Below are 24937 nucleotides of genomic sequence, written 5' to 3' on the forward strand. Positions count from 1 at the left end.
ATATTATATCCAGCTCAAATTATTTGTAGCCGCCAAAGAATGTATGTTTATGACTCCATCACTACAAGAAAATACACATTCAATAACACATCAAAGACAATGATTTTTATTAAAACCGTTGTGTTTTTTCATTTAACAACGGTTTCAACAAAAACCGTTGTCGTAGCCTAAAAAAACCCGCTTAAAGACAACGGTTTTTAAAAAACCTTTGTCTTTTATGTGTCTACGACAACGGTTTTTAAAAACCGTTGTCTTTGATGTGTCTACGACAACGGTGTTTAAAAATCGTTGTCTATGAGCGTATTTTTTTGGACTACAACAACGGTTTTTAAAAATCGTTGTCTATGAGCGTTTTTTTTTTTTTTGCTACAACAACTGTTTTTAAAAACCGTTGTCTAAAAGCATTTTTTTTGGGCTACAACAACGGTTTTAACAACCGTTGTCTATGAACCTTTTTTTTTAGGTTACGACAGCAGTTTTTAAAAACCGTTGTCTATGAATGTGTTTTTTTTATGCTACAATAACGATTTTTTAAAAACCGTTGTCTATATGTGTTTTTGTCAAGGGTCAAAGACAACGGTTTGTGTAAACCGTTGTCTTTTCAGCTGGTTTTTGTAGAACATTGACAACGGTTTTTCAAAAAAACATAAAACCGTCGCTAATGGCGACGGTTAAAACAAAAACCATCTCAAATTGTGTATAAATATCTGCGTCCTTGTTCATTTTCTTCACACAATAAATTTTTCTCCCTTCTACAAAATTTTTCTCTCTTCCACAAATTAATTTCTCTTCAATTCTAAGAGTTAAGATTATAAAAATTATTATTATAACAAAGATTGTAAGTTTTTTTATAATTATTAAATTATAAAGTTATTTTTTTTTATTTTCTGTAAAACATTAGCGACGGAAATTATATGAAAACCGTTGCAATATTTAGTTTAACAACCATTTTTTAATGCTACAACAACGATTTTTCACCGTCGTCTTTAGACGTATACGAAAACGGTTTTTCACCGTTGTCTTTGAGCGCACCCTTTAACCACAAGGCTTTTAATTAACAACAGTTTTACAAGACCTACGACAACGGTTTCTCACCGTCGTCTTTTGACATCTACGACAACGATTTTTAACCGTTGTCTTTGAACGCATCCTTTAACCACATGGTCTTTAACAACGGTTTTATTTGACCTACGACAACGGTTAAAAACCGTTGTCTTTCGCCTTTTTTTTTTGGTAGTGCATGCATGGTATTATTTATTTTATAAACTAAAGAGGTGAAATATAACTTGAACCCAACATAGATATACATACACTTAAAAAGCATTATTTATTCTTTAAAAAAAGCCTTATTTAAAACTTTAATTTCCTACTTCTGCCTTGTGGCAATCATATGAATATATACGTATAACGTGTGTATGTATGTGTGTGTACATATATAAATCCATATATTTTAAAAAAGTTAATAATACGGAAATATTAATATACATTATGTATCATTATATTGCCTTCTCCCCCTCACATGCAGTAGTTGTTAGCTAACTTAGCTTTGAGCCGCTTAAGGTAATATGTACAGTTCGCTAAATTTCATGACATAAGACAATTTTCATCAAATAATGTGGGCCGGGACACCAAAATTTTATTTTATTTTTTATTTTTTTTTTGTTCTCTTCAATTAAATATACCATATATATAATGCAAAATCAAGCGAATCAAAACTTTAATAATACAACATATAAAATGCAACCCTCAACAATACAAATAGTAATTTTTAGAGAAAATTACTATTTTACTCATGTACCTTGGGTTGTTTTGTGTTTTAGTTCTGTAACTTGTCAGTTTTCATTTTTATTTCGGTAATTTGGATTTTTTTTTTGGTCCTATTCTGTCCAAAAGTCACTAACTGCATCAAATATTATTTATCTAACATCGATGTTCTTCTATGTAGTTCCAGTAGCAAGAATAAACTTATATTATACACATCAAAACAAATATTAAAAAAATAGGGGAAATAAAACAAAACGACACTCTATATTTCAAAATGTAAGGAAAAAACTTGTCGTTTCGTTTTATTTTTTTTCTATATAGATTTTAATGTGTAAAACATAGGTTTTATTTTTGCTATATGAGTCAATATGTAGGAGAATATCAGTCCCAAATAAACAAAATTTGATAGATTTACTGGTTTCAGGTGAAAAAAGACCAAAAAAATCAAAGTTAATAGATGAAAACTAAATATTTACAAGTTACAAAACTAAAACAAAAGTCAACTTATATGACTAAAATTTCAATTCTCCCTAATTTTTAGGTTACAATGTAACTAGCCTTTGTTACGTATCATATTATCCGGTCTTGGCTTTTAAGAATTAGAAGCACTTATAATTCGAAATTATACTACAAAATTTTTAATGAAGTTTCTACATGGAGTTTTCGCCTCGTGAATTTTGGGATGTGACGATCGAGATGCCACTCCACGTGAACTCTTACTTGGTTTAGGTAAAATTGATCATCATGCCGTATATATTTAGCACGATAAATTACTTCACTTCGTATATAATTTTTCAAAATCAAATCACAATTAAGTGACAAAGCTTTCCTGTATAACACGAGATTAAAAATTACAATGACAGGAAATTAATTAATAGCATAAGAAAAATCCCCGAATCCTCGACTTAACACAAAAAATTTTGTGAAACTGTCTCACGATTCAATTTTGTAAGACATTATCTTAATTGGATCACCCATGAAAAAAATATTACTTTGTATACCAAAAGTATTACTTATTATTGCAAATATGAGCAAGATTGACTCGTCTCTCAGATAAAGATCTGCGAAACCTTTTCACAAGAGACCGACTATCGAATTAAAGGGTAACATGTTTGCTAGCAACCATGTAATGCGAACGACAACTACAGTATCAGTTCTGAGTAGGATTTGGAATGCTCCGCGGGGTCTTCCTCATGCTCTGCTCCACAGCTTTCTTGGTCTGTTTCTTGGCTCCATTAATGTGTGAATAATTAGCTGATGAAGCAGAAAACAGCCGTTTTCTTGGCTGTGTGATTGATCTCTCGTCAGGGCTTTTGAGTTCACAAAATGAGAAGGAGATAATAAAGAAGAGTGCTAAACCCATAGCTAAGCTTAATGCTAGGGTTTGATGCTTCATTTTGATGCATATAGTTCAAGAATTCAATACATATATATATACATATATAGAACCTATATATATATGGGATTAGGGCTAGCCTAGTTGATATATATATTAATGCATGTTTTTCCCACTTTTCATGTCTAGGCATGATCCTCAAAATTTATATTATTAAAGTGGACAAATTTTATAAAAATAAGTTACCCATATAATTACTAATGCTTCCCAATCTTGAGGTCGTATTATCGATCGACAAATCTTGAAAGTTGTGTTTTTTATTAAAAATAAATAAAAATTCTTTTTTTGGGGGGTTAATTAAGACGTGAAAGGTGCATTTACTCTATTGTTGCAACTTGGAATTGACTAATGTTTCCAGTTACTGAAATCTTTGCTTTTCTATTAGCTTGTTAAATATGTGATTAAATTAATATATTTCAAGTTTTGTGGTACTTAGCATGTGATTTCCGAATCCAAATTCAAAACTAATCAAATATGTTAATCGTTAATTAGGTTTACTCTTAATTTTCTTAATAGAAAGATTAAGCCTATCTTCTTGTCTGTTTTGACATCTAGTAATAATCAACAGAGGTGGTCGGTACGGTATATCGTATCGAAATTTCATATATCGTATATCGTACGAAAAATACCGAGAAAAATGATACCGTTATCATACCGAATTTTTGGTACGGTATCGGTAAAATACCTCGTATCAAAAGTATATATAAAAATATTCATTCTCGTGTAATTCCAAGGCTAGTGATCACCAATAGTAAACAAATCTCTCAAGACAGTCAAAGAGATCAAGAAAGATATATACAAAACAAATTCATCAATACAATAAAAACCAACCGCAACATGTGTTTGGACATCCAAGACATCAATGAACACCGATGAACTTCAACCGCGCGCAACATGTGCGACTTTTTTATCCTCTATCTTTGCAACAATATCTGAGGTCACGTGATTTTTGAAGCCTGTCAGCTTTTTAACAAGTCGAGGCCCAGTATTCAGTTCTCTAGCTAGCTTTAAGGTTAGGTGACAAAGATAAGATTTCTCTACAGTTTAAATTCTCAACTATGAGTCCAGTTGCTTCACTGAACTTTGATTTGGACTATTCTAACATGATGAGTCCAAAAAAATACCTTATATTTTTAAAAAATTTAAATTTATTATTTAAAAATATTATATATTTTAAATTTATATGTATTATTTCGATACTTCGGTATATACCGAAAATTTCAAATTTCATATCGTTATTCAGTATCGATACCATACCGTACCGAAAATTCCGGTATACCATAAATTTCAATAAATTCGGTATTTTTCGGTACAGTAACCTCGGTATACTGAAAATTCGATATTTTTCCCCACCCTTAATAATATGTACTAATACATCTGAGCATGTAACCAGACTACATTTTTCCTTTATGTAAAACAAATATATTTACACCTACTGTTTTGTTTTAATTTAATTTGACTAATTAGTCTTTTATTTTTGATTTTTTAATAAAGTCTAAATTATTTTGTTTTGTGTTTTAGTATTTCTTGGTTGTTTATGATTCACGAGTTTATTTGGTTTTAATGAAGACAAATTAGTTTTCCCAAAAAATTGTAAAATTTGTTCTTTATCAAATTCAGCAACATATTTAATTAATGCTTTAGAAAATATGATAATAAAACCATGCTTAATTTTTCAAAAAATGTCCCCATTATTTGTTGCATGTGGCTTCCCCAAGAAAGGCGAATCAAGTAAGTCAAACTAATCACTTTCTATTGTTTAATGAATAATTTTGGACAGAGTTGAATAGAGCTTTGAAACGATGGGTAGCACCAACATGGATTGAATAAAACAAGAATATCTAGACATTGATAAAACATCAAGGAAGGAGAGAAAAAAATTTGTTGTAAATTTGCTTAATTCCAACAAGGATTCTTATTTTAAACAATGAGAACATTTCAAGGAATAATTTATAAATTCTCGAAACTAATATTTTATATATATGTAGCTAATTAGATTTAGAGTAGGTGTCTTATGATACGGTCTCACGGTTTTTTATTCGTGAGATGACATGACCTGATCCATAATTATCATGAAAATAATATTTTTTTACATAAAAAATTATAATTTTTCATGAGTTGGCAGGGTCGGAGATCCATCTTACAATATTGATATGTGAGCCAATCTCACGATAGTTTTTATGTTAGCTAGAATTAAACTATCATGCAGAAGACGTGATTTATAGGTACAAATGAGTCGAGTTCAAGAACGATAGTAAGAATAATTCGGATTTGAATATGATATCATTATTTCTTATCATATGTTTAGGTTAATGACCTATTCATCCGACTAGTTCAATAAAGTCTTGTAAAGGCTGAGCATTCTTTCAAAATTTTCACATAAAACCTCTCCTTTTCACTACTTCCAATTCTCAAATCCCTGATTTTAACATTTTATTCTTACAACCACCATTATTTTAGCCGCCCATTCTCTCTCTCTCTCTTTTTTTTTTGCGTTTTAATTTTCATTTTGTGGCCTTATTTTTTAAATAAAAGTTTTTCTTGAATTATATTCAATGGTGAGAACTATGATGAAGGAAGCGATAAGCAATGGTGGTTGATTAACTCAAAAGAGTTTGAAGAACACAATGGGGCATGGGGACTAGGAGAACCACATTTTTTTTATTGGGAGATGTAATTATTTATTTAAATATAGACATGTCTAAGAATTTATTTTCGAGTTATAGTATTATTGTAAAAATAATAAATTCGAAAATATTAAATACATTGTATTTGAAATTCCAAACTAATAAATACATAGAATTCAAAATTCAGTACAAGACATGTATTAAATTTGAAAATTTAGGCTGGATATCAATCTAATTGGAAGGAAATATTGCATAAAAAGTAGTTTTTATCAACAAGGAAACTAGCAAATTTTAGTGCAGTCTAGTTATATTATGAATCTGTACAAGAAAACAGTATACATTCAATCATCCAGTCCAAGGTCAAATTTCGAAATTTAAATATGCTTGGTGGACGCATTTTTTGATTTATGGCATGATATTATGTATGGAAGAAGCATCTCGAATTATGGAATAATTACCTCAAAATTATGGAAGAAACATCTAGAAATTTTGAAAGGATTATCAACAAAGTTTTGTAAGATTTTTACTTCATCCCTATAAATACCACACCTAAATCATTCGAAATTTACATCATTCAAACACTCCATATTTTCGAAAAAGTCGTTCTCCAAGTGTTGTCGAATTTTAATTTTTGCACACCAAGTTCTGTCGAGTAGCGAAGATCTGCTGCAGTTCAGATCCAAGGAGGATTCAAAAATCCTAGCCAAGAAGCAGCTCCCATATCCTTTTTTAGCATTCGAGATCTAAGATAAGTGGACTTGTTTTAAAATATATTGTGTATGAATTATTTCATTTTTGAAAGTTTCGGTCGAGTATCGTTATTCTTTTTCAACTCTTTCTTGATACGATTATCGTACATTCTATGTTTTGGCACTGTGGTGATTCAACTTGATATGGGTGGGACTCCCAAAATATGATAAGTATGACCCTTACACTGTGAGATTGTAGCTGTTATAAGGCATCGTCTCCTTAGATGAGTAAACATTAGAGACTGATATCAGTAAAATATAGAAAGTTGATGAATCTCAGTGCCTAGGCCAAAAAATATGCCTATGTTTATGACATGTTATGCAAATTATGTTATGCATGATATGATATGTTCTTTTCGAAAATCATATATATTTTTATGTTGGTGTTCGAACGGTCACGTTTACTGAGTAACGACTATATCACTCACCCCTTACTTTATCCTTTCCAGATAAGTCCAAAGAACAAGTGGAGGAAGAAGAGCAAGACCATATTTGGGACTGGTAATAAGAAGAATCGTGGATTTCATTTTAGTTTCGCTTATTTAAGTTTGAATTCAAGTTGTAAGACGCTTCCGCGAGTTTATTAATATTTTGGAAATTTTTACGTTGTAAAGACAATGTAATTTCTATGGTATTTATGATATAAAATGGTTTTGGTTTATATTGTACTACGAGACTTGTTGTTTGGTGATTATGTGATTGTTGAACAACGTCGGTGTTAAGTAACCCCGGTCTCGGAGCGTGACAGGAACAACTCCTAATCTAGGGATAATCAATTGAAGATAGTTGGTTATAAGCACCTGTTCTTCGGCTTTTTTCAAGTAACTAGTTATACAGCATTTGGCCTAGTGACAGTAACTTCCGAGACATAGTTTCGAGAAAGTTGTAATTCTTCTTACTCAAAATAAAACAAAACAAAACAAACAGAGCCAGGTGCCTGATGCAATTAAAACATGTGATCAAAACCCGATAATGAATTGGTCAAATTTGATATTACGAGAAAGGCTAAAAATTTCTTGTACCCGTTTCGATTAAACCATATTATCGACATATAATTTCAAACCGCGCCAATGATTTTTTTGAGCATTTAAACAAAGCCAAAACATCAACAAATTACCTATCATAACTTCATGAATAGTTTTTATATTGTTTCTGCCCAATTTCAATAGTGATCTTTTTATACCATAGTTGTGTTAGTCATACATCCTCTTTTATCGAAAAAGAAGCGAAATTAAAACTTCACTTCTGGAGAATAAACTTGATTTTTGTGTTCATTATAATTGGACTTAAAAAATTAGAGAAGTGGATTGAATTAAAGGAGAGAAATCCCGTTGCAGTCCTCAATGTTTCGGTTTATTCTCGATTTAGTCCCCGGTGAACTAAAATAGTCCATTTTGTTTAGATTTATACTCGATTTAGTTCAATTTCTCGTTTGATCTCTAATCTTATTTAATATTTAATCTTTTATAATAATTTTTTTTCTAACTCATTATGCTTCTTTAAAATGAATTAAATTTTATTCCTTTTTTAACCAAAATGTCGTTGGATCTTGTCTATCGGATTTTACAGACTGCTCCTCACAACTTAACCACACAATCGAAACTGATGATTCTTGTTTGCAGGTTCATTTAGCAACACCTAGAATAGCTTTGTTTTGCTTCCTGCCTCAAAGTGTAAAGTAATTGATTTAATTTGAAAATAAAAAATTAGAAGGGCAAAAGCATGCTTATTTTATTTAAACATACTAAATATTATTACATGGATAACTTCTTGTAGAGAATGAGGTAACTTGTTTAGCTACTTATTGTAACTGGAAATAAAATACGCATCAAATAAAAGAAAATATTACAAAGTTTATTTGAGAGAAAATTTAAGAAAATGTTAGATGTCTTCAACTTTTTTTTCTTGACATATACATATGTCTTTGATGGATTTAAAATCCGGACTTCAGACTTGATTTATAACTTTACATTATTGTTGACAGTTGTTGCCAGTTGTTGCTAGCAGCTACATGTGAAGTGATCCATTTTTCTTTTATCTCTCACTCTTGGTGGTGATTGAGTGGTCCTACTGGTAGAGTAGTTGAATCACATATTTTCTTTAAAATTGTCAAGGAATCTTTTACCTTTTTATGGTCTTCGAGGAAAACGTGTTTTGTGTGGTTTTTCGCCACTTGGATTTGCCTATGCAATATGCTTCCGATCAGATCTTGGCCAAAAACTTTTCACAAATTCTGGCTCTTTTTGTTTGGGCATTCTGGGCAGATTTCTACTGACCAGCTTCCCATGTGAGCCACTTTACTGAATTTTCCGCGAGTGTCTTTGCTATCTGACAGCTTGCTATTCCATAAAAGATTTCTTTTATTTTCAAATATTTCTTCTCCAAGCAAATCCTTTATTTTTTCCTGTTATTGTATTTAACAGAAAATATCCTTTAAATGAATTTTGATAAAATTTAAATGAAAACTTGACTTTCTCCATCTCTATGAGAGAGACCTATAATCCTCATGCTCTTCTGGTATAGATCTTATCTTCAGTAAGTGAAGCAACAAGAGATGTTTCATTTACTAGAGGATCATTGATGATTAATTTGTGGACATTCATTTATGGTCTCCCGAGCTTGATGAGATGGAAAGCCTCGTGTGAGACTTTCTTAGCTGGTTTTTGTTCTGGTGCTACACTAAATAAGTATAACTCTATAATATATTATCTGAACAAATAGTTATTTTTCAATGTTTTATGAACAACTTCTTGGATCAATTTTGATAGTTCATATATTTATGGGAAACAGAGTTTTGTGGTATAGACCGAGAGAAGAGCCCTAAAATGATATCATACAATGTCTTGACCTCCTTAGGATGGGCATTGGACTTCATCAACATCCTTGGATATTTTCATGATGTGTCAACCCGACATGTATATGGGTTAATTCATGCTTTAATATTCAATTTCTTCTAGTTTTGCTTATATACCTGGAATAGAGAAACTGTAAATTCATTAGTACCATGCTCCGTGTATGGAGCCATGTACTCGAAAACTCTCTTTTTGAGAAACCAGTGGTTTCTCAATAGCTTGGAAGATCGACTTTCGCAATACAAATTATAACCGAGTGTAAGTTTGTAAACAACAATGTGAAGCGATCAGAGACAGTTCTCTTATCAACTTGTTTTAGCCTAACCGCAATTTTCGTATTTAACACAAGCTTATTGAACTCGTTTTGAAGTATTTCAAGTTTTTCCTCAAATGCCTCTGCATTCTAATAATGACATGGATATCAATGTTGTCTATCTCTTGTTAGAAAATATGCAAGAATATTTTCAAGAGATTTAATACTAACAATATCAAAATTATAATTTTTACATAAAGCTTGCTACCATAATAAATCTAGCATTCTCGGGTTTAGATTCAATTCTATTTTTCAAGAAAACTTTAACATGTGTATTATCAACTTTCAAAGTAAATATAAATAAAGATCGATTTTCAAAAGATCTTTCTATTGCATGATATTTTTGTTGATGTGTTGCGTCTGAGAAAAGTCCACTGCAATATATGCATGATTGTTCTCTTTTTAGAGTAAGTTTTGTAAGAACTATTGTCTATCAATGATCATTGACATATGTGATAACACCATCTCATCTTTCATATTAAGGAATAGTTATTTTTGGAAGATTTTTGCAAATGTCTTTTTGTTGGCCGAGTCCCTTAATGTGTTATTATGTTCATATGAATCTTGCATCTTTCTTTAGTAATTGACCAAACACTTTTTCTATATTTTGCTAGATTCTTGATGTATATTTTAGCAAAGTTAACTGCTCATAAGTCATAAGAAACTTTGGAGTTGTTTCTTGTCTTCGAGTTTGTTGAAAATTTTTGTACCTTTTCCATAATATATTCTTGCATAATTATTCTTGATTCATCTATTTCTACTACAAGGATTTCAATTTTTCTTGTAGCTATGATTGTCTTCTTTTCAGATAGGACAAGTCCTTCATGTTTACAAACCTGAGTGAAAAAATTTAAATGTTTAACATATTCATCCGTATTTTTGGAGACCATTAAATATCATCAATATAGATAAACATAAATTTGAGATAGTTTTTAACTATCCATCTTTCTTTGAAATATTTGGGATGTATTAACCAATCATTTGGTAATACTTCTCAAATATAATGACCTCATGGTGTGGAGAAAGATGTGGATTTCTTTCTTTCTTCCTTCATCTGAATATGATGGAATCCAGACTTACAATCAAATTTAGATAATATTTTAGCATTGTGTATACAACTAATTAAATGATCTCTATTAGGTATAAAATATCCATAAGTTCTCACCAAAAAATCTGGACTAGTATCTGGACTACTATATGGTGATAAAGATCGATTTTCAAAAGATCTTGATAATTAATTATTAACATGTGCTTGTTTCTTTTGAACTCACCATAAGTTCTCACCAAAAATCTGGACTACTATATGGTGATATTCCTAATTTGCTTAAGTTAAGGTCCAAATGTTCTTCGATAATAATCTTCATATCTTTTTGATTAACTATTTTCATTGTGATATGATTGCATCTGACAAATTCATATTTCTCATCTTCTTTAATTTTAAGATTGGGTTGGAATAGATTGTGTTTCCATCATGCCAAGGGATTTTTCATTGTAGTTTTCTTTGATAATTATCTTGGCATCTTTTAGAGATATTTTTTTTATATTTAAGCTCTACATCTTTCTGGCATAAAGCTATCTTAATGAATTCAATTTCCTTTAATTGAAGGTTTTTTTTTTTTTTTGCTCTTATTTGAAGCATTGTTTCTCCAAATAATATAGCTTCTTTCATTTTTTGGTGTAGAAGTTTTCCTTCATCACCACCCTTCCTGTGAAATTGGATTGATATTTTTCTGTAAAATGTTTTCTTAGTCTCTGGACTATGAGTTTGTAATCACATGTAGTTGTAAACACTACTCTTCTGACCTCATTTTTTTGTGTATATGATTTAATCATTTGCAATAAATTATTTCTTAACAAAATATCTGCTCTGGTATCATGAATTAAATCGGTGGTGTTTTCACCTTGTACCAATGCATTTGTCATGCACCTCCGATTAATATTTATGTTTTCTTAATCTATTTACATAAGATTTAGATTCTCTTAGAGAAATATCGTCCATTTATTTGTTGTAATTCTTCTTGAAATTCTTTTGGAAAAACTCTTCGCCTCTGAACATTATAAGCAACAAAGTATTATGCTTTATATTATTTTTATAACATCCATACCAGGATGTACGTCGAGAATGAGCTCGTGGCAATTAGATTTTCCAGATTCGATCATCTGACATGAATTCCATTATGTTTTCGAGTCCTTTCTAAGGTTTGAGTTCCTCGTGAAAATCTAGTCCAAGAACTACTTGATCAAGTTTTTTTACTAGAATTCCTTGATATAAATATCCAATTCTCCATTATTTATTATTCCTCGGCAGGTTTCTATAATAGGTTTTCCAAATAGTATATGTTATTACAAGGCAATTGATTTCTTCGTTTTGTAATATCGAATATTATTTCAAATTCTCTTCATCATTATTGATATCTAAGCTTTCCTATTAATGCAAAGCTTTTTTACGTCGGTTGGGTTTCTTGGGCAGGTGTTTCCCTCCACCTGTGACTCGTGATTCTATCTCATTGATAAGATAGTCTTTTTGGTTCCTAAGACTTTGATTTCATTGCATAATTGGCTTGTTTTGGATCTGGATATATGTTTCCTGTATTAAAAGAAACTCGATTCTTGCTGGATAATTTCCTGGGCACCTTTTCCAAATATTTATGCTATTTCAATAAACTCATTTATAGTAGAAAAAAATTATAAATGATGTTTATTTCACAGAGCATATGAAACATGATATGTAATATAATATAATCTATTACCTTCTTTCATCAACATTTTTTCTTTGAAATTTTGATGCAATGTCAAGGCTCGACTGAAATCTCGGTTTAACAGGTTGTAGGAAATTCTTGGATAAATTACTCTTACAATTTTTCCTGCACATATATTCTCAGATATAGTTCCCTGTATTGAATCTTGCGATTACCTATTCGTTTATTGTATATAACAATATCAATTGGTGAGTATAAATATTTTTTTTAAATAACTTTTATCATGATCTGGACTGTTCCGATATGAATCCAGGATAAGTTCGTACTATTTCTGGCTTGAGTTACTTTAATTCCTATTTATTTATTCAGAAGAATTAATTTCATCTCCATCTAATTCAATGTCACACCCCACGTCCGTGGTGTGTGGCACCGACGCAGGTCTCGATTTTTATGACCGAAGTTTGATAAGCCTTGGAAATCATAACATAAATCCAGAATAATAATATTACGTTCAACTTGAAAAACATTGTCTAATATGACTGACTATTGTTTTACAACATCATAAATATAAACCAAAGTGTATATCTTATCTACTATACAGCTGATGAAAAACATAATTTAAAGTAGACAAAATCATCGGGTCCATTCTTATTCACCATCCTCAAAATTGGGTCTGTTCATCATCTTCTAACTATTATTCATTCTCATCTAATAGGGTGTGAGTGGATGAGTGATATAGTTATCATTTGGCAAGTAAGAGAAATATTCCTCCCAGTCTTTAAAATATTTTTCAAATAAATCTCAAATATACAGTAATAATTGGAATATTCTGATTTTCAGAAATAAAAAAGTTAAAACACGAATATACTAGTTAAATCAGTGAGGGAGAAAACAACAATCTGAAATTTATAACTCACCACCTTAACATAGAAATTTTAAGATACTAAAATTATAGAAAACTGAATTTAAATGACCAAATTATATATTTTAGAAAGATATGTAATGAATCAATTGAATTTATTTTTAAAATTGTATAAAATGACTGTATAAATCAAACTATAATAATATAAATCGAACCAATATTTTAGAAAGATAGACAATAGAAAACTGAATTTAAATAACCATCCACTTACTATTTCAAACTTGTCACAAACCAATATTTAGATTGATTTGGATAACATAACATAAGAGATAATAAATCTCAATAAATTAATAATAATATTTTTGAGATAACATATTTTTATTTGTCTCAACTTAGATCAATTTACTAAATTAATAATTTCATAAATTAATAATATAATAATTTTTTAGAAGAAATTTATATAAATTTATAGCCTGTTAATATTATAAATTAACAGTTATCTAAAATTACAAATATAGTCTCATTGAACTAATAGAGCAAGTGAAGTGACTTATGTCACCATATAATTTTTTGTGATCAATCAATAAAATTAATATTATTTAATTATTAAAAACAATAAACTTCACTTACTAATTTTTTAAATATATATGTCCAATAAACTTTATTTTTATATTAATTTAAGAAATATGATATAGACATTAATAACACAAGGATTTTTATATAATTAAAAATTTATGTTCACCTAATCGAAAAAGACAAAAACTTATGTGAGACGGTCTCACGGGTCGTATTTTGTGAGACAGATCTCTTATTTGGATCATTCATGAAAAAATATTACTTTTTATGTTAAGAGTATTACTTTTTATTGTGAATATCGGTAGGGTTGACCCGTCTCACAGATAAAGATTCGTGAGACCGTCTCACAAGAGACATACTAATCGAAAAAATAATAAAATAATAAATTATAAATCTATCGATTAATTAATACCTTACTAAATAAAATTTTATGATCTTAATATTAGGTTTAGAAATTCTAACAATCTTGATTTTGATGATAACAAAATTTGTTATTGTGTTTTTAACATATTTAATAAAGTGTGAAGTTATTAACTCAATATGGAAGCTGAAACTCGAATTTAACTAAACTAAAAATCGGAAAAATTTCGTATTTTGATGATATCTCACAGCTCGCTATTCCAAATGACCAGTCGTCAAGATGACTGCATAGAACACTCAATTTGGGACGAGTTTTATTTTACACCAGTTAGGCTAAATCGGATGTTATCTAGGAAAACTGATGGTTGTAAGGCCAAACTGATTGCACGAAAACAACAATCAGTTTAGGATGAGCAATTTTGGTATTTTGGCTAGTCTTATCAACTCATTTATCCAATGAAATGATCCAGTATGGGTTATGAAGTTAAGACGATGATCTGCAAATCGTATTCGTAGGTCAATGTCTAAATCGGAGTGTAAGATACAGATAAATGACAATGAAACTACTAGTTCTGCACATGTTGAAATCAACAAGGCTGATTTCAGTATACCTCATCAGTTTGGTTCAGTTGAGCAGATGAACAAAATTGAACCAGTTGACCAGTTGATCAGAGCCAAACTGAACAAGTTGACCAGTTGAACAAACCAGAACTGAAACCAGTTGACCAGGAGCAAAACCGAATGACCAGTTTAGGCTCGAAAAAATGTCCAGCAAGTCAGAATTGACCGTTTCAATATCAAAAACAGTACAAAAACTTTTTAAACGATCATATTCTTGTATCTGATGTATATATCATTGTTGGAGCCTATAAATACAACATCTTGAAGATCAAATACAAGCTTCTGAAGGGGATTCAAAACATGAGCAACCTACATGAAGAAATGAGCTAAAATGAGAGCAAACCCAATGTGTGAGGATACATTTGAGAGATAAATGTACTGTAAATGATTAAATTCTCATACACAATCACTCACATAATACATGAGAGTTGAGCTTTAAAATTTAGTTGATTGAGTCTTCACACAAAGACATTAAAGATTGTGTTTGTAGTATTGGCATAAAAGACGTTAAATATTATGCGGATTGTGATGTTGCGGCTTACAATCGAGAGTGTGCTAGGAGTTTCAATTAAGCAAGAGATAAGTACTAAGTTGAAATGGGTTTGTACAAAGAATTGTATAAATCAAAGTCGTCTAGTGGATCATTCTCAAGGAGAATAAGGGGTGACGTAGGAGTTGTTAATAACTGAACATCTACAAACAAATTCGTGTATATTTATTTATTGAATTTACTTATCATTTCTATTGTTTTAAAGATACATTCTTGAAGTATTTTATGTGTTCTTCAACTATGATAATATTGCTTACCAAATGTTTGAGAAAATGCTTCAACCAAAATATTTTTACTTATTCAACTTACTTATCTTTTAAATGCTCTACAAAATGTTTAATTAGTTTCTACGAATGATTAATTTGAGTGTTTCCGCTTGGTTTGAAAACCAAATTCGATTTAATTAATCGGTATTAAATATTTCAAGAACTAACATACTGTAGCACGATGATTATCCCCCAAATCGATCTTATCACTTAATATTGTTAATTTATAAAAGTTTTACTGTATTTTACTAATACTAGAAGTTAAAACTCGGCCTTAGACCAACACTAATTTAAAAATGTGTAATTTTTGCACTAAGTCCAAAACCTATCTCCAAGTCTTCAACTTTAACAGAATTTTTCGAAACATTAAATAACATTAATTGACAACAATAATTTTTTCAGGAATGTAGTAATGTAAAACCTAGACTGATGCATATGATTAATTAAGCAACATCTTTGATGAAATTATATATTCTTTATTCAACTAATTTTAATATTTAATATAAATTAAATTAATAAAAATGGCATACATTTAAATAAAGTAACATTAATAGAGTTTTTTGCTTAATTAATTTAAATAAACCTTACACTCAATTAAATATCGTATACTTAAATTGCACATTTGATAACAAAAATCAACACAATAATTATATATTAAATAAATATATAATATATACATACAAAATATGATTATATTATCTATTCCCTAAAATAATTAGAATATTAAATTATCTTAAATTCATTTATAATAAAAATTAATTATAAATTGTTTTTCCCAATACTAATCTCATTTTTGATTTATTAACTTAAATTTATTAAAAGCATTAAATTTTAAAATAAATAACAAGAAAAAACAAATAAAAAGGCGTTAAATACTACAGATCGAGAGCGCTCGCTCTTTCAAAATTTTTAAACAAAACCCCTTCTTTTCATTATTCCCCCTACATTTCTCAAATACCTAATTTTTCTTCTTACATTTCATCATTATTTTGTCCCCTTTCTCGATTTTATCTCACCGTTGTATTCTTTTTGTGTTTTAATTTTTGATTTCATAACCCTAAGTTTATGAATTATAATCAATGGTGAGAACTCTGAAGAAGGAACCGATTTGCAACGGTGGTCGATTAACTCGAAGCAGTGCTCAGACCATCAATGGGGAAGGGGTTACAACAAATAACGGTGGCCCCGAAGATACTACTCTCGAACGTAGGGTGCTTCGATCGAAATACCTCAGATTTAAGAATCGGATTAGTGGTAATTATAGCTCCTTCGGATTTCTTTTATTATTTATTTATTTTTGTTTCCTAGCCCTTTCTTTTAAGTTCAAATCTCAGTATATGCCTTCTCGATTATCACACGTAATATTGTGTTTGTTAAGGTTTTCGTTACTATCTCTACTTAACATTTGTGTTTTTGTGAAGATATTAATTCTCTTTGTGTTTTTGTGGGTGGGGGTGGTATTAATTTTGATATGCAGCTTTTGGCCTTAATACTCTTTTTGGTGTGTGAATTGTGAACATATAGAGAACCAAGCAACATGATGGTGATTTCGCTTTTGATTTCTTGTCAAGGTCGAGCTTTTGTTTGAACCTGGAGTGACTACTTTGACAAATGAATCTCATACCACATTTGTTCAGTTGAAAATGAGTTACCTTTGTGTAACCCATTTTTATTATCATTTCACAGCTTATCAAACCAAGCTTCAGTTTATCTGATAAGAAGTTTGTTTTCTCATTTGTGATTTAGCAAATTGAGGTTAAGTGTCCTTATGATCCATCTCTATCTGCATGTTGGGCAGTGGGTTTGTCTTTATGCAATATGGGTGAGTAGCTTCTTTAGTAAAAGTAAGATGTTGCGAGTGGGGGTTTTTCTCTTGCAAAGCTTACATCTTTGTGTTGGATGTATGCAGACTGCAGTAAAACTAAATTACTAAATTGTCATATCAATTAAATGTGTGCAGAAAAAATAGCCGTTTAATTACTTTAATTGATGGTTTTATTTTCTTATTCAGATGAAAGAGATGATATATCAAAGGTTGACGCGGATAAGTTCAAATCGATGATTGATGAAGTTGATAGCTTGCATCAGCAAGGTACAGTGGGCAAAGTTGTTTTCTAGTTTTATCATTGCACATTATAATTTTTTGGTTGCACATTTGGCAGTTTTGGGCCACTGCAACAAAATGACAATGAGAACAAAGCTTAGATTGACATCTTCCCTGAATTGTTAACCTGTAGCACTTGTTCAGACAAATATTCTTTATTGAAATTTGTAATATTCATGTTTTGCTTCATCAGACTAATTATGAAAAACTGTTGGTTGAATTTTATTTTGCATTTAACTAAGTTTTGCTTTGTTTTATTTTACCACTAATTTTGGCTTAAATATTTACGTTTTCTATGTATCCTTTCAGTACAAAAACCCAGGGAACAAGTGGCCGATGCAGAAGCCCTGTTTGACATCACAAACACATTGGTGTCCTCAGTCAAAGCATATAGAAACGAAGGCATGACTCCTTCCGACTTTGTTAGTTGTCTGCTTAGGGATTTTGGGCAACAAGATGTGGCAAGCAGTAGTCAAGATGATGTTAGAAATTTTATAAAGTGGAAAGAAATTGGACACGTGGTCTCGCATGTTTTTCGAAGTGCCCCTGGTTGCTGTACGATGTAATTATCAATAGTATCATTCCTCATTGTTCTTCTTTGCACCATTTTTGAATCTCCATAATATCGAATTATCTTTTCTTTAACCTCTGTCAGGGTTGGACCCATGAATACTGAACTGAAACAGCGTAAAACTGTGGTTCATAGGAAGCGTACAAAACCAACGGACGACATTCGTCCAGAAGAGGTACTTTTTGTAGTTGGGCTCTACAGTAACATGCTATTGTTGCTTATATTGCTCTGTTCTCTTCTCCCCCTTGCGTACCATGTCATGTTTATGAGGGATAGTAATGGAACCATGAACCGAAGTACCGAAGTTTTGTCAATTTTCTGGTCATTTCTTTGGACCTCCAGATGATTATAGTTATCTACGTATTATACACTGCCCTCATCCATCTCCACTCTGGGTAGATACCTGGGGTATTGTCAGTCTTTAAACTGCAATTTTCTTTCTGCAGCTTGATGATTCTGTTAGGAAGGAGATGACCGACACAGATAAGAATATGGCGATAATGTTTGATATTCTGAGAAGAAATCGGAACTGCAAGCTTGAATATTTGATATTAAACAGAAGTTCTTTCGCACAGACTGTAGAAAATTTGTTTGCTCTATCTTTCCTGATTAAAGATGGACGGGCGGAGGTAACAGTGGATGAACACGGATGTCATTTAGTTTGTAAGTTCTTTACCGCCTGATGATGTGACTGATTGATCCTCTTTTTTGTATCATTCTTATCCCATCTCATCTGTTTATCTAAATTGAGTCATTATTCATTTCAGCCCCAAGGAATGCTCCTAGTGCCAATGCAATTCTTTCTGGGGAGGCCTCTTACAGCCATTTTATGTTCAGATTCGACTTTAAAGACTGGAAGGTAAATAAGTAATACTTGAAGTCTTCCCTTGCCATTATTTTTTATTTCACCTTTGGATATTGAGAACATTTACGACAATGCAAAAATTCAGTATATTATCTTCCTATAAGTTTTCTGATAATGTCATCTTGCAGTTGATGTTGGCTTCTGTTGGGGTTGGAGATGAATTAATGCCACATAGGTATGATGCAAATCAAGAGAGTAGTACTCAACCAAATTCAGCATCTGAAGAAGCTCAAGCAGCACCACCCACAACGCCTATAAGGAAATTGTCCCGGAATCGAGGTTTAGTTATGCAGGAGCAAATCGTGGTTGAAGACTCTCCTGAAAGTTGTGATACTGCTGCCGTTAGAGCCGCTGCCATACGGAAGGGAAAGAGAAAACTCACTTGAAAACAGTCTACAACATTGTAAATGGAGATATCGGGCTCATGATGTCTGGATGAAGTTGCCATTTTGTTGTAAGAGATGTTTATTTAGCTTTAAATTAGCTTCAGAGTTTGTATTATGCCAATGTCTACATGTCACATACATATTATACCGCGCTTATGAGTCATGGTATTCACTCATCTATCTTTATTCTTATTTTACATTAAATAAATATATTTTTAATTTTATTTATATCTTTTAAATGAAATTAAATAATAATTTTATTCTATTTTTTATTACTTAAAATTTATTTTATTTTACCGAATGTAATTTATTTAAAATTAAAANCTCTGATAACAATTGTAAGATTGAACGTTTGTTGTTTTACTAAATGTTATAGTTGATTGTAATAATGATACTCAAATCTTTTAAACAGTACAACAGTTTATGCAACACATTTTGATTGTTATACTTAACAGAAAATTCTACATTGTGTCAATGATACAATCAAATTTGGTTTCCTTTAGGCATCATCTAATTATTTCAAATTCATAGAATATAGTGCCAGTAATTGGTTTTCCTGACCTGGACCCGGATCGAAACCGACCCGTTGCCAGGTCTAGTTGTTAGATTCGGGCTAACTATAGGCTTTGCTTAATTCTTTATTTATTTTTAATTTTTAACTATTGGGCCTGAAATTTGGGTTTAGCCTCCACACGTTGGCCCACCTACGTCTTCAAATTTCAAAGTAACCCTATTCTTACAAATATTGACAATTACACCACTGCGAATCTTCACTGTTCTCAAGCTCTTCCTGCTCCACTTCACCTAGATACGGCGAAAACCCTAAAAATTGATTAAGAAGTTTTAGCTTTTCCATTTGCCTCCTCCAAAATTTCTATCTTTCAGAAATTTCTCTCTCTTGGAGTTGTTCGAGGTTCAATTTCGATCTGAGTTTCGGAGCAATGGATACTCGCAAGAGAGGAAGAGGTGAATTCGGTCTGAACAGAAGTGAAGGTTTGAAGAAATCCAAGCCAGGTATTTGGTTAAGCTAAAATAATGTTTGCGTTGTACTCTATATATTTACTTCAATATCGGTGTAATTTCATTGGACAGTGTTTATGTGAACTAATTTTAACTTCCCAAGATTTTCTTTTGAAATTGAGATAATTTTTCTTTGGCGGATTGATTCCTTGTTGTTCTTTATTTGCTTTTTATAGATAAAATTGATTATTTTGTGAACACTTACTTTGCTGCTCAACGCTTCCCTACAAAGCAAGGTATAATGGACTTAAATTGCACTTGCATGTTCATGCTGGAACTTAAGTTGGATTTTATGTTTCTGAAGGGATACTTTGCAGAACATTTTATCACGATCAGAATGTTTATGTAATTTCTGTTGAGATTTGCATTTATTGTTACTAGCATGTAGCTGTCGAACTTTCGTGATGAATAATGATTTAGGTGAAGAATAAATAATGCTCTTGGAGTTTATTTGGTATCTTATATCTATTTAATTGATGTCAACAAATGAATAGAATCAAAGAAATCTAATGAGAAAAGGTAATTAACGTTTTTGTAACAGAAATTGACTCCTTGTCACGTGGTATAGGAAGCAAATCAAAGCCATGCACCAAGTTTTTCAGGTTCAAATCTTAACTTGCGTAATATAAAAGTTGAAATTCGAATGTTTTACAATGTTGTTTGATAATTGTAATAAATGTTTCTACTCTTTCATTAACAAAAAAATATGTATCTGATATCTGGAGGTTTTACTTATAACCCTACAAAACGAGCTTTAATGCCACAACTTCCTTGGGCACCATTTTGTTTTTCGTACTGGCAAATATTAACCTACAGTTGAGTTAATTTTTCTAGCAATGAAGTTATTGGATTGAGATAGTAAATCTTAATATCAGTTCATGGACGTTAGTATTTTTGTATACTAAAGATTTTGTGTGTCACACCATGTGTGTATCTATAACTTAATTTACAAGGCGTCCATAACTGAATCATTGTCATTTGCCTTAAGCTCCATTCCATTGGTAGCTACATTGCAAGGTGCCATCTGTGGGGGTCATTTCCTCGCATTGTCTCAAGTGTTTAAACTCTTTTTTTTTTCAAGGATATGAGACACCATATTATATCAATTAGAGCTTGTGGTGTTAATTTATCCCGTAAACTGCCTTTACCATACTATTACTTGCCTGATACAGTTTACTTCTGTTTTCTATGAATTTAAAAGATATTTATTTTTTCTAAGTTTTAATTTCCACGGAGAAAAGTTAGAATCTGGAAAAATTAGGTATACTGTTTAAGAGTAATTGGCTAACAGTCTGGAAGGATTTTTTTGGTGATTCCTTTCATCGATGGTTTCTTTCCGATCACTCCATGAAAAATAACATTTCCTGTCATTTGATGCCTTGTGATTGTTGTGCTCTCTATTTGCTTTGGAGAGACAAACAAGGTAAATATTTTTCCAACACTTTAGTCGTATGTAGAAATTGAGGAAAATCTCATCTAAGAAATGGCGGATCATTGATGAATCATGAGATGGTTTGTAGTTAGTGTATGTTTACATATACTTGTTATGAGAAAGTACCTATCTATGTAGCACGGATACCTTAAATTTTTTTTTTTGAAGTATCGGATACCGATACGACACGGATACGGATACGACACGCGGATACGCGTGTCGGATACTTCAAAATCCGTATCGTTGACTTTGTTTAGGGTTGACCAGTCGGATACGTTTTGGACACGGCGAGGATACATTTGGGCAAAATTGCAAATATTTAAAAGTTTTAGGGGTTAATTAAAAAAATTAAAATTTCTAAGGTCTAAAAGAAAAATAATTTAAAATAAATTAGGTTGGGCTTTTAAATCCCTAAATACATTTGTCAGTCTCTTTCATTCTATTTTTGCTCAAAATATTGTATCTATCTCTATAATTTTTACATCTATCTCTATACATTTATCTGTTTCTTTCATTCTATTTCTGCTCAAAATATTACATCTATCTCTATAATTTTTACATCTATCTTTATACATTTGTCCGTCTCTTTCATTCTATTTATGCTCAAAATATTACATCTATCTCTATAATATTACATCTATCTCTATAATTTTTACATCTATCTCTATACATTTGTCCGTCTCTTTCATTCTATTTATGCTCAAAATATTACATCTATCCCTAAATAATATTTTGTACTTAAGATATACATCTATCTCTATAATTTTTACTTTTCAATACTAAATTTATATAAATATAAATATATATAATATTTATATATATTTTAATGATTGTCGTATCCTAGCCGTATCGTGTCTTATATTTTCAAAATTTGACGTGTCACCGTATCCGTATCGTATTCGATATGATACTCGTACCCGTATCCATGCAACATAGGTACCTATTACTTGTGATCATTATGATTTATCTCAATATATTACCCTGGTTGCATCACATCCTTTTAAGTTTTAAACACGAAACACTTCTAACCATATTTGATTTTAAGTGGAGGGTATCTTTGGTGTCTCGTCAAATGCCTCAAAATCAGCCAAAAATATTGCAACATGACAAGCTTGAAGTAATTATTTAGTGATGGACTGAGAGATAAAAAAAACCTGTTCTATAACAACTCACTTTTAAGTTTATTGTTTGATGGAATGTATAACTTGAAATATTAGAAGATAATCCTTGAAAACTTATTCCAAAGTCCATTGATTGGAGTATTCTCCGTAAGCTTTCCAGCCTTTCTTGTTTTTGATATATCGTGTAATTTATGATTTTACCATGAAGTGGAAAGAGAGGTACTACATATTGTACGGTGACGAGTGAATGAAGATCATTAGGGTTTTCATTTGAAATGCACTATTTAAAGGAAGAAAAAAAAACTCAAGGAAAATTTGACAAAAGTGGACTGGGCCTTGTTCAATTTTGTTTGACTCGGTGATGGTTCAGAGTTTTAGTGCCTTTTTTTGTCATTTAAACTCCTCTTAAATAAATTTGGGCATCCAGGATCTGGTTAGCATGGTGCGTTTTAATTACCATTTTTTTTAGTTCATGCCGTCTGAGCGTTACTCTATTGTAAATATTTTATGCTTCTGGCTGGCATTTGAATAATTTCCTATGATCTGGTAAGGTTTTCTCAGGCTTTCTTAGTGTTTGTTTGTTGGTGGGGGTGGGGGGGGGGGGGGGGGGGGGGCATGGAGCTTTTGATCCTTGGGTCCTATTTTCCTGGTGGAAGGTCCAATTCTGATTGGAGTGACTCTGTTGTGCAGCACTGCTGGTTGTCCATTTAGTGAGAACTGCCACTTTCTTCACTATGTTCCTGGTGGCTATAAGGTTGTGGCCCAGATGATGAACCTGGCTCCTCCTCCAGCCACCAGAGCCATAACTGGACCACCACATACTCAAAATGGGTCTGCTCCTGCTGCCATTAAGACCAGAATTTGCAACAGATACAACACTGCTGAAGGTTGCAAATTTGGGGACAATTGCAACTTTGCTCATGGAGAGTGGGAACTTGGCAGACCCATCAATTCATCTCAAGAGAATGATCCTCGTGCGGGTGGAGCTATTTCAGGCTGTTACAGTACTCGAATGGAGCCTCCAGTGCCAGGGCCTACGGCAGGTTTTGGTGTGTCTGCCACTGCCAAAATCAGTGTCGATGCATCCCTTGTTGGTGCAATAATTGGGAAGGGTGGAATGAATTCCAAGCAGATTTGTAGGCAAACTGGGGCAAAGTTAGCCATCCGAGAGCATGATACAGATCCAAATCTTAGAAACATCGAGCTTGAGGGTACATTTGAACAAATTCAGCGAGCTAGTGCAATGTTAAGAGAACTCCTTGTTACTGTAGGCTCTTCAAATGGCTCATTCGCACCTGGAAGCAACTATAAAACCAAGCTCTGCGAGAACTTCACCAAAGGGTCGTGCACATTTGGGGACAGGTGCCACTTTGCCCATGGGGCAGCTGAGCAACATAAAACTGGTCTGTGAGTAATCATTCATCTGTTACTAGCGAACTTGGTTGCCTTCTTTACCTCTCCATTCTTGTTTATCAGCGCTAGGTGTTCATTTTTTTAGTTTCTTTATGAGAGGAACATTTGTAATCTAGTGTTTTTAACCTTTAAGGCAGTAATGTAGTATTGGATGCAGTTTTCTTTTGCTCAGATGACGTCTTCTCTTCTGGGTATTGTGGTTCTTTTTTCCCTCTTCTTTCATCAGCTCCTTTCTTTGCGCAGAGCGAAATTCGTTTATGCGGCATCTGATAATCACTTTCAATTTTGTGTATGCTACCGTCAATTTTAAAAGAACCTTTTTCTTCAAGTACATGCGGTACTATGACTTGAATTTAAGGGGAGGAAAGTGCATTCATATTATATTGTGAT

The 24937-nt window shown here is 31.7% G+C and overlaps 2 protein-coding genes across 2 annotated transcripts; both read left to right on the plus strand.

Moving 5' to 3' along the window:
* Window positions 1-16536: 16536 nt before the first annotated feature.
* On the plus strand, window positions 16537-19737 carry LOC140959645 (non-structural maintenance of chromosomes element 4 homolog A-like). Its single transcript, XM_073417580.1, has 7 exons — window positions 16537-16889; window positions 17647-17727; window positions 18049-18301; window positions 18395-18485; window positions 18757-18973; window positions 19078-19169; window positions 19304-19737. Exons 1-7 carry the CDS (start codon window positions 16715-16717, stop codon window positions 19559-19561), a joined length of 1167 nt encoding a protein of 388 aa, XP_073273681.1. The 5' UTR covers window positions 16537-16714; the 3' UTR covers window positions 19562-19737.
* Window positions 19738-20314: 577 nt separating this feature from the next.
* Window positions 20315-24716, plus strand: LOC140968467 (zinc finger CCCH domain-containing protein 14-like). The gene is made up of 3 exons (XM_073429427.1): window positions 20315-20575; window positions 21123-21183; window positions 23825-24716. The coding sequence occupies exons 1-3, from the start codon at window positions 20503-20505 to the stop codon at window positions 24543-24545; spliced, it is 855 nt and encodes a 284-aa protein (XP_073285528.1). The 5' UTR covers window positions 20315-20502; the 3' UTR covers window positions 24546-24716.
* The last annotated feature ends 221 nt before the right edge of the window (window positions 24717-24937 follow it).

This window comes from Primulina huaijiensis, chromosome 2, assembly GCF_012295235.1.
Source record: "Primulina huaijiensis isolate GDHJ02 chromosome 2, ASM1229523v2, whole genome shotgun sequence".
Classification (NCBI taxonomy): domain Eukaryota; kingdom Viridiplantae; phylum Streptophyta; class Magnoliopsida; order Lamiales; family Gesneriaceae; genus Primulina; species Primulina huaijiensis.

Coding starts and splice junctions, on each gene's coding strand:
- LOC140959645 (XM_073417580.1), top strand. CDS start 16,715: ATGGTGAGAACTCTGAAGAAGGAACCGATTTGCAACGGTGGTCGATTA. Junction 17,728..18,048: donor TGATAGCTTGCATCAGCAAG/GTACAGTGGGCA, acceptor GTATCCTTTCAG/TACAAAAACCCAGGGAACAA. Junction 18,974..19,077: donor ACACGGATGTCATTTAGTTT/GTAAGTTCTTTA, acceptor TATTCATTTCAG/CCCCAAGGAATGCTCCTAGT.
- LOC140968467 (XM_073429427.1), top strand. CDS start 20,503: ATGGATACTCGCAAGAGAGGAAGAGGTGAATTCGGTCTGAACAGAAGT. Junction 20,576..21,122: donor TTTGAAGAAATCCAAGCCAG/GTATTTGGTTAA, acceptor TTTTTGTAACAG/AAATTGACTCCTTGTCACGT. Junction 21,184..23,824: donor CCATGCACCAAGTTTTTCAG/GTTCAAATCTTA, acceptor TCTGTTGTGCAG/CACTGCTGGTTGTCCATTTA.